At 44.5% G+C, this 14864-nt stretch overlaps 1 protein-coding gene across 1 annotated transcript in view; it reads right to left on the minus strand.

The window, feature by feature from the left end:
- Positions 1-13686, minus strand: part of LOC138855480 (G-protein coupled receptor GRL101-like) — a gene marked incomplete at its 5' end in the record, with an annotated part of 102632 nt that extends 88946 nt beyond the window's left edge. Inside the window, 1 exon segment of the mRNA XM_070105083.1 lies at positions 13615-13686. Coding sequence (XP_069961184.1) covers positions 13615-13686 — 72 coding nt within the window.
- Between the last annotated feature and the right edge of the window lie 1178 nt (positions 13687-14864).

Genomic DNA, 14864 nt, shown 5'->3' on the forward strand with positions numbered 1-14864 from the left:
AACCCGCGGTCATAGAGTCTCAAAACTCCAGCTCTTGCAATCGTGTCATTACGATTTCTTAAGTCTACTGGCCCATGCAAGGCAAGTTCTTCTCAAAGACACTAAACCCATCAGAAGGGTGCAGGTTAGGGCAGGTAAGACTCGTCAGGAAATAGGACAAGTGCTTCCTGATGATGCCCCTCAGCAGAAAATTTTGGTCATCTGACAGAGGCCTTCCACTGGCTTACCGGTCTACCCCCTTTTAAAAATTAATGGTCCTACTTATAACTTCAGATTTTCAATCTTGAAAACTGAAATGACTCTTTCCTGAATTTTCTGAACGTTTCGCCTGGTACGTATTGCATAGTTACGTGTTGCATAGTTACGTGTTGCATAGTTACGTGTTGCATAGTTACGTGTTGCACAGTTAACGAATTTATCCACGAATTTTTTCCCAAATTTTGAACTTCGTGTGGTGGGAACTTGTATGGGACAGCAGAGGCGTATTTAATAGACCAGTTGCAGAGTGGAGGGTGGGATTCTATGGTGGCCAGTGTGTTATTGTTCGTAGGTGTAGTGAAGAGTCGTAGATATTACCAGGTGTGGTTGACGGTGTGTTATTGTTCGTAGGTGTAGTGAAGAGTCGTAGATATTACCAGGTGTGGTTGACGGTGTGTTATTGTTCGTAGGTGTAGTGAAGAGTCGTAGATATTACCAGGTGTGGTTGAGGGTGTGTTATTGTTCGCAGGTGTAGTGAAGAGTCGTAGATATTACCAGGTGTGGTTGAGGGTGTGTTATTGTTTGCAGGTGTAGTAAAGAGTCGTAGATATTACCAGGTGTGGTTGAGGGTGTGTTATTGTTTGCAGGTGTAGTAAAGAGTCGTAGATATTACCAGGTGTGGTTGAGGGTGTGTTATTGTTCGTAGGTGTAGTGAAGAGTCGTAGATATTACCAGGTGTGGTTGAGGGTGTGTTATTGTTCGTAGGTGTAGTGAAGAGTCGTAGATATTACCAGGTGTGGTTGAGGGTGTGTTATTGTTCGCAGGTGTAGTGAAGAGTCGTAGATATTACCAGGTGTGGTTGAGGGTGTGTTATTGTTCGCAGGTGTAGTGAAGAGTCGTAGATATTACCAGGTGTGGTTGAGGGTGTGTTATTGTTCGCAGGTGTAGTAAAGAGTCGTAGATATTACCAGGTGTGGTTGAGGGTGTGTTATTGTTTGCAGGTGTAGTGAAGAGTCGTAGATATTACCAGGTGTGGTTGACGGTGTGTTATTGTTCGCAGGTGTAGTAAAGAGTCGTAGATATTACCAGGTGTGGTTGACGGTGTGTTATTGTTTGCAGGTGTAGTAAAGAGTCGTAGATATTACCAGGTGTGGTTGAGGGTGTGTTATTGTTTGCAGGTGTAGTAAAGAGTCGTAGATATTACCAGGTGTGGTTGAGGGTGTGTTATTGCTTGCAGGTGTAGTAGAGAGTCGTAGATATTACCAGGTGTGGTTGACGGTGTGTTATTGTTTGCAGGTGTAGTAAAGAGTCGTAGATATTACCAGGTGTGGTTGAGGGTGTGTTATTGTTCGCAGGTGTAGTAAAGAGTCGTAGATATTACCAGGTGTGGTTGAGGGTGTGTTATTGTTCGCAGGTGTAGTAAAGAGTCGTAGATATTACCAGGTGTGGTTGAGGGTGTGTTATTGTTCGCAGGTGTAGTAAAGAGTCGTAGATATTACCAGGTGTGGTTGAGGGTGTGTTATTGTTCGCAGGTGTAGTAAAGAGTCGTAGATATTACCAGGTGTGGTTGTTGACTCTAGTAACTTCGTCAGAGGTGTCGAGGTGGTGGCTGGCTGAAGAGGTGGGGTGGCTTGGACAGCTGGTGGGTCAGGGGAGGCTTGGACAGCAGGTGGATCAGGCGTGGCTTGGACAGCAGGTGGATCAGGCGTGGCTTAGACAGCAGGTGGATCAGGCGTGGCTTAGACAGCAGGTGGATCAGGCGTGGCTTGGACAGCAGGTGGATCAGGCGTGGCTTGGGCGGCTATGGTTGGAGGCTCTGAAAGAATGGTGCTGCCTCCGACTTCGGAGATTTTCAGCATTTCTTCTCATGGCATCAGGAAACATGAAGCTGGAAAGGCTGTTGAGGCGGAAGAGACCATTGATCGTGGCGTTGAAAGTTCCAGGTCAGACAACGTTCTGTGTCAGCATACATCATGCAGTGCAACACTAGGAGTATTGCAATAAAAATCGTTGCAGAAGTAGGCCGATGGGAAGTTTGGAGTACAGTGGACCCCCGCATAACGATTACCTCCGAATGCGACCAATTATGTAAGTGTATTTATGTAAGTGCGTTTGTACGTGTATGTTTGGGGGTCTGAAATGGACTAATCTACTTTACAATATTCCTTATGGGAACAAATTCGGTCAGTACTGGCACCTGAACATACTTCTGGAGTGAAAAAATATCGTTAACCGGGGGTCCACTGTATTTTTTTATTGTCCGCTTAACTGTGATTGCAGCCTAAGTCGAGACCTCCAACTTTTTCTTATTGACGAGTGCTTTCTTCCTGGGCATTTGGCTGGGAGAATGTGGTAATTAGTCTTCCACTTGAGACATTAAAGTTGGAAGATCGAAGTGAGTTCTTATGAGTGTGTCGTTCAGTGCCATAGCTGGATTAATATTTCTTTTCCTTCACAGGGGAGTTCTTGACGAGGTGGGTATATGCATAGCAGTTCCAACACGATTTAATGTGGTAGAATCAATACAGAAAAGAAGCCTCTGGCAGGCGAAACGTTTCCAGAGTAAAGATGAGCAAATGCTACACAAGTGTCTCATTTATCAACTTGTTTTCTAAAACCACTTACACAGACTAGAATCAACGAATGCAGAAATTCTTAGAGTAACAATACTAGCATCTGATAATATTCCCTGAAGCAAGACACGACACACAACCCACACATAGAAGAAAGAAGCTTATGACAGCGTTTGGGTCCGACACACAGTAGCACGAAGGGAAAGGTGCCTGTGTGTATGTTGATAAATTAGACACATGTGCAACAATTAGGTATCTTTAATGAGGAAACGTTTCACCACACAGTGACTTCATCAGTCCATACAAAGGAGAACGGTGAAGAACAGGATGAGTTTGAGGGGATGGGATGGGGCCTGGAGAATGAAAGTAGGTCGTAGTACAGTGCTTCCCTGAAGTACAAGTTGATTTTTCTACCACATGTATTACTACTGCTACTACCACTAGTGTTACTAGTAAAGGAATTTATTCACGTATACACAAATACAATTACATAGATTATTATACATAGCATATGTGTAGGGTACCTGGGATAACCCAAAAATGTCAGACAACGTGAATTATTTCCAGTGGGGGCCCTTTTAATACCTTATTATACAATAAAGGAGATAATACCTTATTATTATACTGTAAAGGAGATAATATATTATTATTAGACCTGTCGATCTTCTTCCTCAGACCGAACCTGATTACCCCCCAATCCCCCTTCACTATCCCATCCTCCTCTTTTTCCTTTCCTCCTCCTCCTCCCCACCCCTCTCTTTTGCCCTTCCTCTTTTTGGCCTTTGGGATTTTTCCCACAGGCATGCTAGTTCCTAGGTAGGGGAAAGGGTACCGGGGTCTATCCCATTCCGTTGAGGTTCTTGGCGGTGGCGCAGTTTGCCGTGGAATCTGGATCACCTGGGAATGTCCCGATCCCTCTCCGATATCCCCGAGGGTGGCTTTGGGTGTCTTTCGGGCGACGGGTGTATCTCTGGAAGCCACCTTTCGGATTCCGGGGGTGGTGGCCGAAGGAGGTATGCTTTGTGGTGGATATCCGGCCGCCCTCTCTTTTGTCCAACTAGGTAGCTCGGCAGATGTGAGGTTGCTATCCCGGATTGCTGGTTTACTGGCATGAAGGGTAGGGTATGACACGGGTTCCATGCTGCGTCTGCACTGCTAGCGGTGCTGAGGTCCTCTTTGGCGCAGAGGGAGCTTTCCGGCCCTTTCATTCCTCCTGGGACCTATTCCTTCCCGCTCCCCCCTTTTTTTATTCTTTTTTTTTATTTTTATTTTCTTCTTTCTTTTTTTTCTTAAAAACAAAAAGAAAAGAAGTAACCTAACCATGGAGTACCCAGTCCATGAACCTACTACCCCTGGGCCCCTTCTTGATACCTCGCCCTATTCTGACCCTGCCTCGTGTTTTGACAACTCTTCGGACACTCCTGCTGACCCTGTACCTCTTGCTGGTTCTGTTTCCTCACCCGCTTCAGGTACCGGGATTTCGACTGACTCCTTCGATTTGTCTGACCTCCGCTCTCCTTTGACTATGCTTCTCTCCTCTCCCTCTACGGTACGGCAATTTTCGAATCGCCAGCCCGTTTCACGTTGGACCAATTCCGGTCCCAATCCTAAATGACCACTCCTAAATGATGATGCTACTTCGTTACCTTCCCATTCTACTTGGAAAAGACTGACACGTTATGCACTCCCTCTCCACACTCAGTTTCAGACCACACAATGGACTAAATTCTTTACTTTAACACCGGCTTCTTCTACTGCCTATCTTTCCGACCATAGTATTGGCAAAGCGCTCTTACGCCATGTTGGTAGAGATATTTCATTTCATGCTCTCAAGAGCGGTACGCGCATCATCACTGTCCAGAATGCTACCCAAGCTCATGATCTTTCTCTCCTTTCTCATATCGATACTACTCCTATCACTATTGAAAAACATCTTTCTCTCAATTCTTGTAGTGGTACTGTCATTCTGCCCCATACCATAGTCCAACAGAATTTCCAGACATGTGGCAATGAAATTCTTGAACAGCTGGAACTCCAGGATCTCCCAATCCTTAAGGTAGACACTTATGTCCTTCCTGCTCGCGGGTGGAGACGATACCCTTGCAATGTGGCTCGATTAACTTTTGACAGCCGTGAACTCCCGTCCTCTGTTTGTCGCAGGACATCGGTTACAAGTTCGAAAGGTGATCCCTACACCGGAACAGTGTAGAAATTGCTGGCGTTTTGGTCACCCAGCGAAATATTGCAGATCTATAGCTGAATGCCCAGTCTGTGGTGCCGACGACCATTCTAATACGTCTTGTAGTCGATCTCCCTCTTGCCTTAATTGTCAAGATGCTCACCCTTCATACTCTCGCCGTTGCCAGGTCTACTTAAATGAGTGTGAAATCCTTTCCCTCAAAGAAGCAGGTATTCCTTATGCTATGGCAGTTTCTCATCTCTGTCTCCAAGGGAGACAACCCCATGTTTCTTATTTTCGCGTTTCAAAACGTCCCCCCACTACTGGGGTCCCATCTTCTGCAGCCTCCTCTGTTGTTTCCCCTCCCATAGTCACTTCTGTATCTAATTCTTTTGCTGTCCTGGGCTCAGACGTCTCTACTTCAACACCTCAGTCTGTTCTGACATCTTCGAGTTCTCACTCACAAGCCCCGGTATCGACAAGATCTCGTACGACACCTTCTACCAATCGCCCCTCTACTTTTCAGAAGTCCAAAAAATCCCCTTTGCTCAAATCTTCCTTGCCCCCTCCTTCCTTTCTTCCACCCCCACACTTTACCTTTCCAGTCTCTGTACCTGGTTCTTTCCCTCTCACTGGCTTTGTTACAAGTGTGAAGGTTCACCCCCCCTCTTCCTTCTGTGCCTCCCTCCCCTGTCCCCTCCCAAGTCTCTTCCTCTTCTGCTGCCTCTTCTGTCCCCTCCCACACTTCTCCATTCCCTTACACTCTTTCGTCCCCCCTACTTTGGTTCAATCCATTATTGTCCCAATCTTTACTCACCCTCCTCCTTCTACCATCAATATTGTCTCCCATACGTCTTTGAATTCAGAAACACTTGAAGCCATTTCAGAATATATTGCAGAGACTAAACCTTCAATGGACACTGATCCACCTCCTGTTCCTTTTCTTCCCTCTCCTCCATCTCGACAACTCCATTCTTTGCAATGCTCCGTTCCTTCACTGCTTGAACGTCTTCCGATGCCACCGCACATTGACTTTTCTAACCCCTCTAGTCCATAGGTGGCCTTCCCTATGGATTCCTGGTATTTTCTTCATTGCCAATCATGGCCTATTTACAGTGGACTATCCGCGGCCTCAGGGGTAATCGGGGTGTGCTTCAGATGTTGCTTTCCAGGTTTTCCCCTGTTGGTGCTTTCTTACAAGAACCAAAATTACACTCAGCTGTTTTCCAACCTATCTCAAGCTATAATTTATTGTTTTCTTCGGATCCTTTCTCAGATGGGACCTTTAATGAAAGTGCCCTTCTTCTACGCAATGATATTCCGTACTGTCAACTATTTGTCCATACCTCGCTGCATTACACTGCAGCCCGTATCCACTTGAATAAGTGGTTTACATTATATCTCTCTCCTCGAGCATTTTCTATCCCAGACTTTGCCTTTCTTGTTTCATCCTTACCAACACCACTTCTGTTACTTGGTGATTTTAATGCCCACCATTTCCTCTGGGGGGGGGGTCTCATTGTGACTCACGTGGCATCCAGTTGGAGGTTTTTCTCGCCTCTCACCCCTCCTTGTTTTAAATACAGGTACTCCCACCCATTTTGATCCTCGTAGTCATACTCTCTCTTGCATCGATCTATCGGTCTGCTCTTCCTCCACTGCACTAGGCTTCGCCTGGTCTGTACTACCGGATTTACATGACAGCAATCATTTTCCAATCATTCTTACTTCTCCTTCATATTCATCACCATTCCATAGCCCTAGCTGGCAATTTGATCGGGCAAATTGGTACCTTTACTCGCAACTCACTGCTTTTAGTGAGGTTCCTTCTTCATCCTCCATCGATGAACTCCTACACCTCTTCTCGACGTCAGTTTTAACCGCAGCTTCTCATTCTATACCCCAAACCTCAGGCAGGCATTCTCAGAAGTGCGTGCCTTAGTGGTCTCCTGCTTGTGCTCGTGCAGTACGTTTGAAACGTGCTACATGGGGCAGGTACCGGTACAATGGAACCGATGAGAGACTTCTTGATTTTAAGCAGAAGTGTGCGATCGCTCGCCGTGTCATCAGTGACACTAAACGCACTTACTGGCACGATTATGTTTCCACCATCACCTTTGCCTCCTCTATGAGTGCAGTCTGGAAAAAAGTGAGGAAATTGAGTGGTAAATACTCTCCTGACCCGGCTCCTGTTCTACGGGTCGCGGGTGTTAATGTAGCAAACCCTCTTGACATTGCCATTGAAATTGGCAATCATCTGGTCCGTATTTCCCAGGGGCTCCATCTATGCCCCTCGTTTCTTTCCTCAAAGTCTGCCTGAGAGTCAGTACCCTTGGACTTTTCTTCTCTCAGAGAAGAGCAGTATAATGTGCCTTTTACACTTCGGGAACTGGAGGCAACACTCTCAGCTTGCTGATCATCGGCAGTTGGGCTTGACGACATTCATATTCGGATGTTAGAACATTTACATCACTCAGCCCTTGTAGTCCTCTTTCACCTCTTCAATCTTATTTGGTCACAAGGAGTTCTTACCCAGCTGTGGAAATCCGCCATTGTTTTCCCTTTCTGCAAGCCGGGTACTACGGGACATGTTGCCTCCCACTGTCGTCCCACTGCTCTGACTAGTGCAGTTTGCAAAGTGATGGAACGTCTGGTAAATCGACGTTTAATGTGGTATTTAGAGACACAACAGTCTCTCCACTAGTCAATATGGCCTTCGTAAGGGACGATCTACCACAGACCCCTTACTACGCTTGGATACGTATGTTCGTGTTGCATGCAAAGAGTACGTAACCTTTATTCGGCGCATGTACACACCCTCATTTACAGGCTATCTCCCCCAACCAGCGAACCAGGTTGCTAAGAGTTCATGATGGGGCCCCGTCGTTCAACTAGTGACCAGGTTCTAGCCAATAAGAAGATGGTTTTGGCAATCACAGAGGTTATGTGGGTACCACTCTCCTGTCTGCCCTTGTCATTCCCATTCTAGAGCTGGCTGAAGCACGGTCTGCTTTCTTGTGGCTTCTATTTCTGCCTTGCTTACCGTGGAGTGCACTATACTTATCACTGTACATAGTGTACATATTGCTGTTCTAAATTGGTGAAGGATAATATAAGTCTAAACTTTTTCTGCTGTGTTTATTTTGCTCCCTTTACACCCGGGATAACAGGCCATTTGGATTCCTGGGTTGTAATAGTTCGTAATGCCTTTGCGAATAACCACTCGGTTATTGCCATATTTTTTGACCTTGAGAAGGCATATGACACAACTTGGAGGTATAATATTTTGGCCCAAGCCCACTCCTTAGGCCTCCGAGGCAATCTACCATCCTTCCTTAAGAACTTTTTAACTGACAGACATTTCCGTGTTCGAGTCAATAATGTGCTCTCCCCGGACTTTGCCCAAGCTGAAGGTGTCCCTCAGGGATGTGTTCTGAGCACAACACTTTCTCTCCTTGCTATAAATGATTTGGCCTCTGTTCTTCCATCCAATATTTGGTCATCACTCTATGTTGATAACTTCGCTATTGCCTGTGCAGGTGCTGACTGTCACCTCATTACAGTTTCTGTCCAGCATGCATTCGACCGTGTTTGCAATTGGGCCACCACGTATGGGTTTAAATTTTTCAGTACCAAAACTCACCAAATTACTTTCACTAGACGCTCTGTCATCTCCGATCATCCTTTGTACCTCTATGGCTCCCGTATCCATGAACGTGATACAGTCAGGTTTCTAGGCCTCCTCTTTGATCGTCGGTTATCCTGGAAATCTCACATTACCTCTCTGGAGGCAACTTGTCACAGCCGGCTGAACCTTCTTAAAACCCTTGCTCATCTTCATGGGGAGCTGATCGTCGAACTCTCCTTCGCCTACATTCCACCCTCATTTTATCGAAACTTGATTATGGTGACCAGATCTATTCAGCGGCCTCTCCTGCTACTCTCACTTGCCTTAACCCCATCCATCACCAAGGATTACGTTTATGCCTTGGTGTTTTTCGCTCTTCCCCTGTTGAGAGCCTCTATGCAGAAGCGAATGTTCCATCCTTGTCTGATTGCTGTGATGCCCATTGCCTTTGCTACTATGTACGCTCTCACGATCTCCGCAATCCTTCCATTTATAGAATGATCACCGATATTAGTAGACATTCTTTATTGGTTCGCCGCCCCTGTTTGCTCCGTCCCTTTTCTCTTCGCCTACATTCGCTCTTGTCTTCCCTTCAGTTACCACCTTTATATGTTCATGTAGCATCTCACTTTTCCCTACCCCCCTGGGAAGTTCCAACTGTTGGGGTCTGTTCTTTCTCACTCCCTTGCTCAAAAGCCCAACTGCCTACAGTGGCTTCCCGCTCTCTATTTCTTGACCACTTCCACTCTCATTCTCATGCCATCGCAGTGTACACAGATGGCTCTAAGTCTTCTGACGACGTCGGATTCGCAGCAGTGTTTCCAGACAGCGTCGTGCATCTACTATCTTCGGCTAGCATTTTTAATGCTGAATTGTATGCTATTCTTGCAGCTCTTATTTGTATCGCATCTATGCCTGTGTCATCATTTGTGGTTGTCTCAGACTCCCTTAGTGCTCTACATGCTATACAGAAATTTGATACACCTCACCCCCTAGTTCTCCGTATCCAACTTTGGTTACACCGTATCTCTACCAAGCATAAAGATATTGTTTTTTGTTGGGTCCCTGGTCATGTTGATGTACAGGGCAATGAGCAGGCAGACACTGCTGCGCAGTCAGCAGTACATGACCTACCAGTTTCATATAGAGGTGCTCCATTTCCGGACTATTTTGCTATAATAGCTACCCACCTTCCTACCCATTGGCAACAACGTTAGTCAACTCTGCTCGGTAACAAACTTCATTTTATTAAACCGAGCATAGGTTACTGGCCGTCTTCTTGTCATCAGTGCCGAGGTTGGGAGACCACTCTCTCCCGCCTTCGCATTGGCCACACTCGTCTTACTCATGGGTATCTCATGGAAAGGCACCCTGTTCCTCTCTGTGAGCAGTGTCAAGTTCCAGTATCGTTTAGCCACATTCTGTTAGACTTCCCTCTCTATCATCGAGCACGCAGAATTTACCTCCAACGTCGGTGGGTGGTGTGGGTGGCATCCTGGGTGTTAGTGGACTGGTGTGGGTGGCATACTGGGTGTTAGTGGACTGGTGTGGGTGGCATCCTGGGTGTTAGTGGACTGGTGTGGGTCACATCCTGGGTGTTAGTGGACTGGTGTGGGTGGCATCCTGGGTGTTAGTGGACTGGTGTGGGTGGCATCCTGGGTGTTAGTGGACTGGTGTGGGTGGCATCCTGGGTGTTAGTGGACTGGTGTGGGTGGCATCCTGGGACAAAATTGACATAATTTGCGGGAAATGCTCAGCATAACAAGCAACTTTCTGTATAGTAGTATGTCACTGATGTCAGCTATGATCTGTATACCTTGTACATGTACTTGTATACCTTGTACATGTACTGGTATACCTTGTACATGTACTTGTATACCTTGTACATGTACTTGTATACCTTGTACATGTACTGGTGTACCTTGTACATGTACTTGTATACCTTGTACATATACTTGTATACCTTGTACAGGTACTTGTATACCTTGTACATGTACTGGTATACCTTGTACATGTACTTGTATACCTTGTACATGTACTTGTATACCTTGTACATATACTTGTATACCTTGTACAGGTACTTGTATACCTTGTACGTGTACTTGTATACCTTGTACATGTACTGGTATACCTTGTACATGTACTTGTATACCTTGTACATATACTTGTATACCTTGTACAGGTACTTGTATACCTTGTACATGTACTGGTATACCTTGTACATGTACTTGTATACCTTGTACATGTACTTGTATACCTTGTACATGTACTTGTATACCTTGTACATGTACTTGTATACCTTGTAAATGTACTTGTATACCTTGTACATGTACTGGTATACCTTGTACATGTACTTGTATACCTTTTACATGTACTGGTATACCTTGTACATGTACTTGTATACCTTGTACATGTACTGGTATACCTTGTACATGTACTGGTATACCTTGTACATGTACTTGTATACCTTGTACATGTACTTGTATACCTTGTACATGTACTTGTATACCTTGTACATGTACTGGTATACCTTGTACATGTACTTGTATACCTTGTACATGTACTTGTATACCTTGTACATGTACTGGTATACCTTGTACATGCACTGGTATACCTTGTACATGTACTGGTATACCTTGTACATGTACTGGTATACCTTGTACATGTACTTGTATACCTTGTACATGTACTTGTATACCTTGTACAGGTACTTGTATACCTTGTACATGTACTTGTATATCTTGTACATGTAATGGTATACCTTGTACATGTACTTGTATACCTTGTACAGGTACTTGTATACCTTGTACAGGTACTTGTATACCTTGTACATGTACTTGTATACCTTGTACATGTACTTGTATACCTTGTACAGGTACTTGTATACCTTGTACATGTACTTGTATACCTTGTACATGTACTTGTATACCTTGTACATGTACTTGTATACCTTGTACATGTACTTGTGTCTCACCTAACAACCACATGTACTTGTATACCTTGTACATGTACTTGTGTCTCACCTAACAACCACATGTACTTGTATACCTTGTACTTGTATACCTTGTACATGTACTTGTATACCTTGTACAGGTACTTGTATACCTTGTACATGTACTTGTATACCTTGTACATGTACTTGTATACCTTGTACATGTACTTGTATACCTTGTACATGTACTGGTATACCTTGTATATGTACTGGTATACCTTGTACATGTACTTGTATACCTTGTACATGTACTTGTATACCTTGTACATGTACTTGTATACCTTGTACATGTACTGGTATACCTTGTACATGTACTTGTATACCTTGTACATGTACTTGTATACCTTGTACATGTACTTGTATACCTTGTACAGGTACTTGTATACCTTGTACATGTACTTGTATACCTTGTACATGTACTTGTATACCTTGTACATGTACTTGTATACCTTGTACATGTACTTGTATACCTTGTACATGTACTGGTATACCTTGTACATGTACTTGTATACCTTGTACATGTACTGGTATACCTTGTACATGTACTGGTATACCTTGTACATGTACTTGTATACCTTGTACATGTACTTGTATACCTTGTACATGTACTTGTATACCTTGTACATGTACTTGTATACCTTGTACATGTACTGGTAGTAAATCAAGATAGTAATTGACGAACGTAGTGCCTAAAGTAGGGCTTGTAACGTTGGTCACTGTAATTTGACAACAGTGCCAGGAACAAGAGCCTGACAAAGAACCCACAGAACTGTTAAGAGGCTGATTGATCCGTCGGGAATCGTGTCCATTAAGAGTGAAACGTATTCTGTAGAAATGTGTTAGATACCAGACGAGTTGAAGATTGAGACACTTAAGCAACATGTGGGAATCTTTATTTAGGAAACGTTTCGCCACACAGTGGCTTCATCAGTCCAATACAAAGCAGAAAGGTGTAAGGAGAAGAGGAGTTTGAAGTAATCAGTCCCTCAACCTGGAGTCGATGTATTCAATCCATCAAGGTTGAATACCACACATGTGCAATGGTAGGTAAGACATAGGCAAAAGGTATTCCGAAACGTTTCGGAATAAAGATACATAGCTGTTGCCTATGTGTCTCACCTACCAACCTGTCGGTATTGTATACCATTTTAATATTCACACATATACCATACTTCGGTATCTTTTGCCAGCCAGTGACTTCATCAATCCGGTACACAGTGTGATGAGATCCTTATCGGTTACGTTTCGCGCAGACATCTTTTTGTGATTTGATCAAGTCCAGTGTGTGGGCGAAACGTTGTAAATAAAGGATCATATGCTGTTTTTGTGTCTATTCACCATCTTTACAGAGAAAATGGTGGAAGATGAGTTTAAGGTAACCAGTCCCTTGGCCTGGAGTCGATGTGTTGACTCACGAAATCGTAATGACACGATTGTAAACAAACCATACCACGGGTGGGGCTAGAACCTGCGGTCAGAGAGTCTCTGGAGTTTTGAGACTGAACATTAAAATGGTATAAAATACCGACAGATTGTTAGGTAAGACACATATGCAACAGTTAGGTATCTTTATTTCGAAACGTTTCGCCTACACAGTAGGCTTCTTCAGTCGAGTACAGAAAAGTTGATAGAAGCAGAAGAGACTTGAAGATGATGTAATCAGTCCATCACCCTTAACAGTTTTGAGACTCTCTGATCGCGGGTTCTATCCCCACCCGTGGTATGGTTTCCATATGTTGAGTCTACCAATCTTAATGGACTGATTACATCGACTCCAGGCTGATGAGGGACTGATTACCTCAGCCTTTTAACCTCCCACCGTTCTCTTTGTTCGACTGAAGAAGATACTGGCTGGCGGCACATATCGCACAGTTGTGATAAATTGGAACACCGTGGGGAAACGTTTCGCCACGCAGTGGCTTCATCAGTCCAATACAAAGAAGAACCTCCTGGCTAGAGGTAATCAGTCCCCCAGTCGATGTGTTCAGTCCAACAGTCGTTAGAGACTGATTGCCTCTAACTGTTCATGAGAAACAGTACTCACAGGTGGTGGAGTCTGGGCATGTGGTGGAACAGCTGGTCACTCACTGTTTCAATGGCGTTGTTTCTCAGATCTCTGTTGGAAGAAACAGTGAATTATAATTAAATCAAGTCAAGGAACGGGTGGGGATTGAACCCGTGCAAATAAGTCCAAAACCTCGCTGGCAAGTGCGTTAACCACTGGGCCAGTTGACTCTCATAAGATTCACCCAGCTAGATGTTATTACCATTTTCCGAGTCAATTGAGTTTTTCTTGTCAGCTTAGTCAAATAATTTGGTGTTTCACGATAGAATATTTGCATAGTAAATGACTTAGAAGTTATATCAGGAATGGTTAATGAAGCTTAGTGACAAGTGGTTTAATGGACCAGGAATTTGTGTAATGAGTCAAGGTCAGCTGCAGCAAGTAGGTCTAAGTTAAAACTGCGTTTAGTGTATAATGAATTAGACACACGTGAAACATCTGGGTAAGATAAGATAAGATAAGATGAGATTTCGTTCGGATTTTTAACCCCGGAGGGTTAGCCACCCAGGATAACCCAAGAAAGTCAATGTGTCATCGAGGACTGTCTAACTTATTTCCATTGGGGTCCTTAATCTTGTCCCCCAGGATGCGACCCACACCAGTCGACTAACACCCAGGTACCTATTTACTGCTAGGTGAACAGGACAACAGGTGTAAGGAAACGTGTCGAAATGTTTCCACCCGCCGGGAATCGAACCCGGGCCCTCCGTGTGTGAAGCGGGAGCTTAAGCCACCAGGCCACCGGGCCTGGTGGCTATCCAGTGGCTTTATCAATACAGTACATGGACGTCATAGAAATATACACAGCACATAGTGGAAAATTAGGTAATCAGTCCCTCAGCCTACAGGTGATGACCGTAGTCTTGAAGACTCTGAGGCACAGGCAGGCAGTCAGGAGCTGGTACACTGGGGTCAAGAAGTGCACCAGTTTTCTCTATTTGATGGCGAAACGTCTACAAGATACCCAGATGTTGAACATGTGTCTAATTTAACATCTCTGGTTTAGACATAAAAGGCCTGGTGGGAACTTCTGGAATCATTAACATGTCAGAATTCCGAGTGATGATGTTAATAGTTTGTAGATAAATGGTTCAGAGAACCGACATGTTGATAAATTAGACACATGTGCAACTCTTGGGTATCTTTATTGAGGAAACGTTTCGCCACACAGTGGCTTCATCAGTCCATACAAAGGAGAATCTTGAAGAACAGGAGGAGAATGAGGTAAT

The sequence above is a fragment of the Cherax quadricarinatus genome, chromosome 96 (genome assembly GCF_038502225.1).
Source record: "Cherax quadricarinatus isolate ZL_2023a chromosome 96, ASM3850222v1, whole genome shotgun sequence".
NCBI lineage: Eukaryota > Metazoa > Arthropoda > Malacostraca > Decapoda > Parastacidae > Cherax > Cherax quadricarinatus.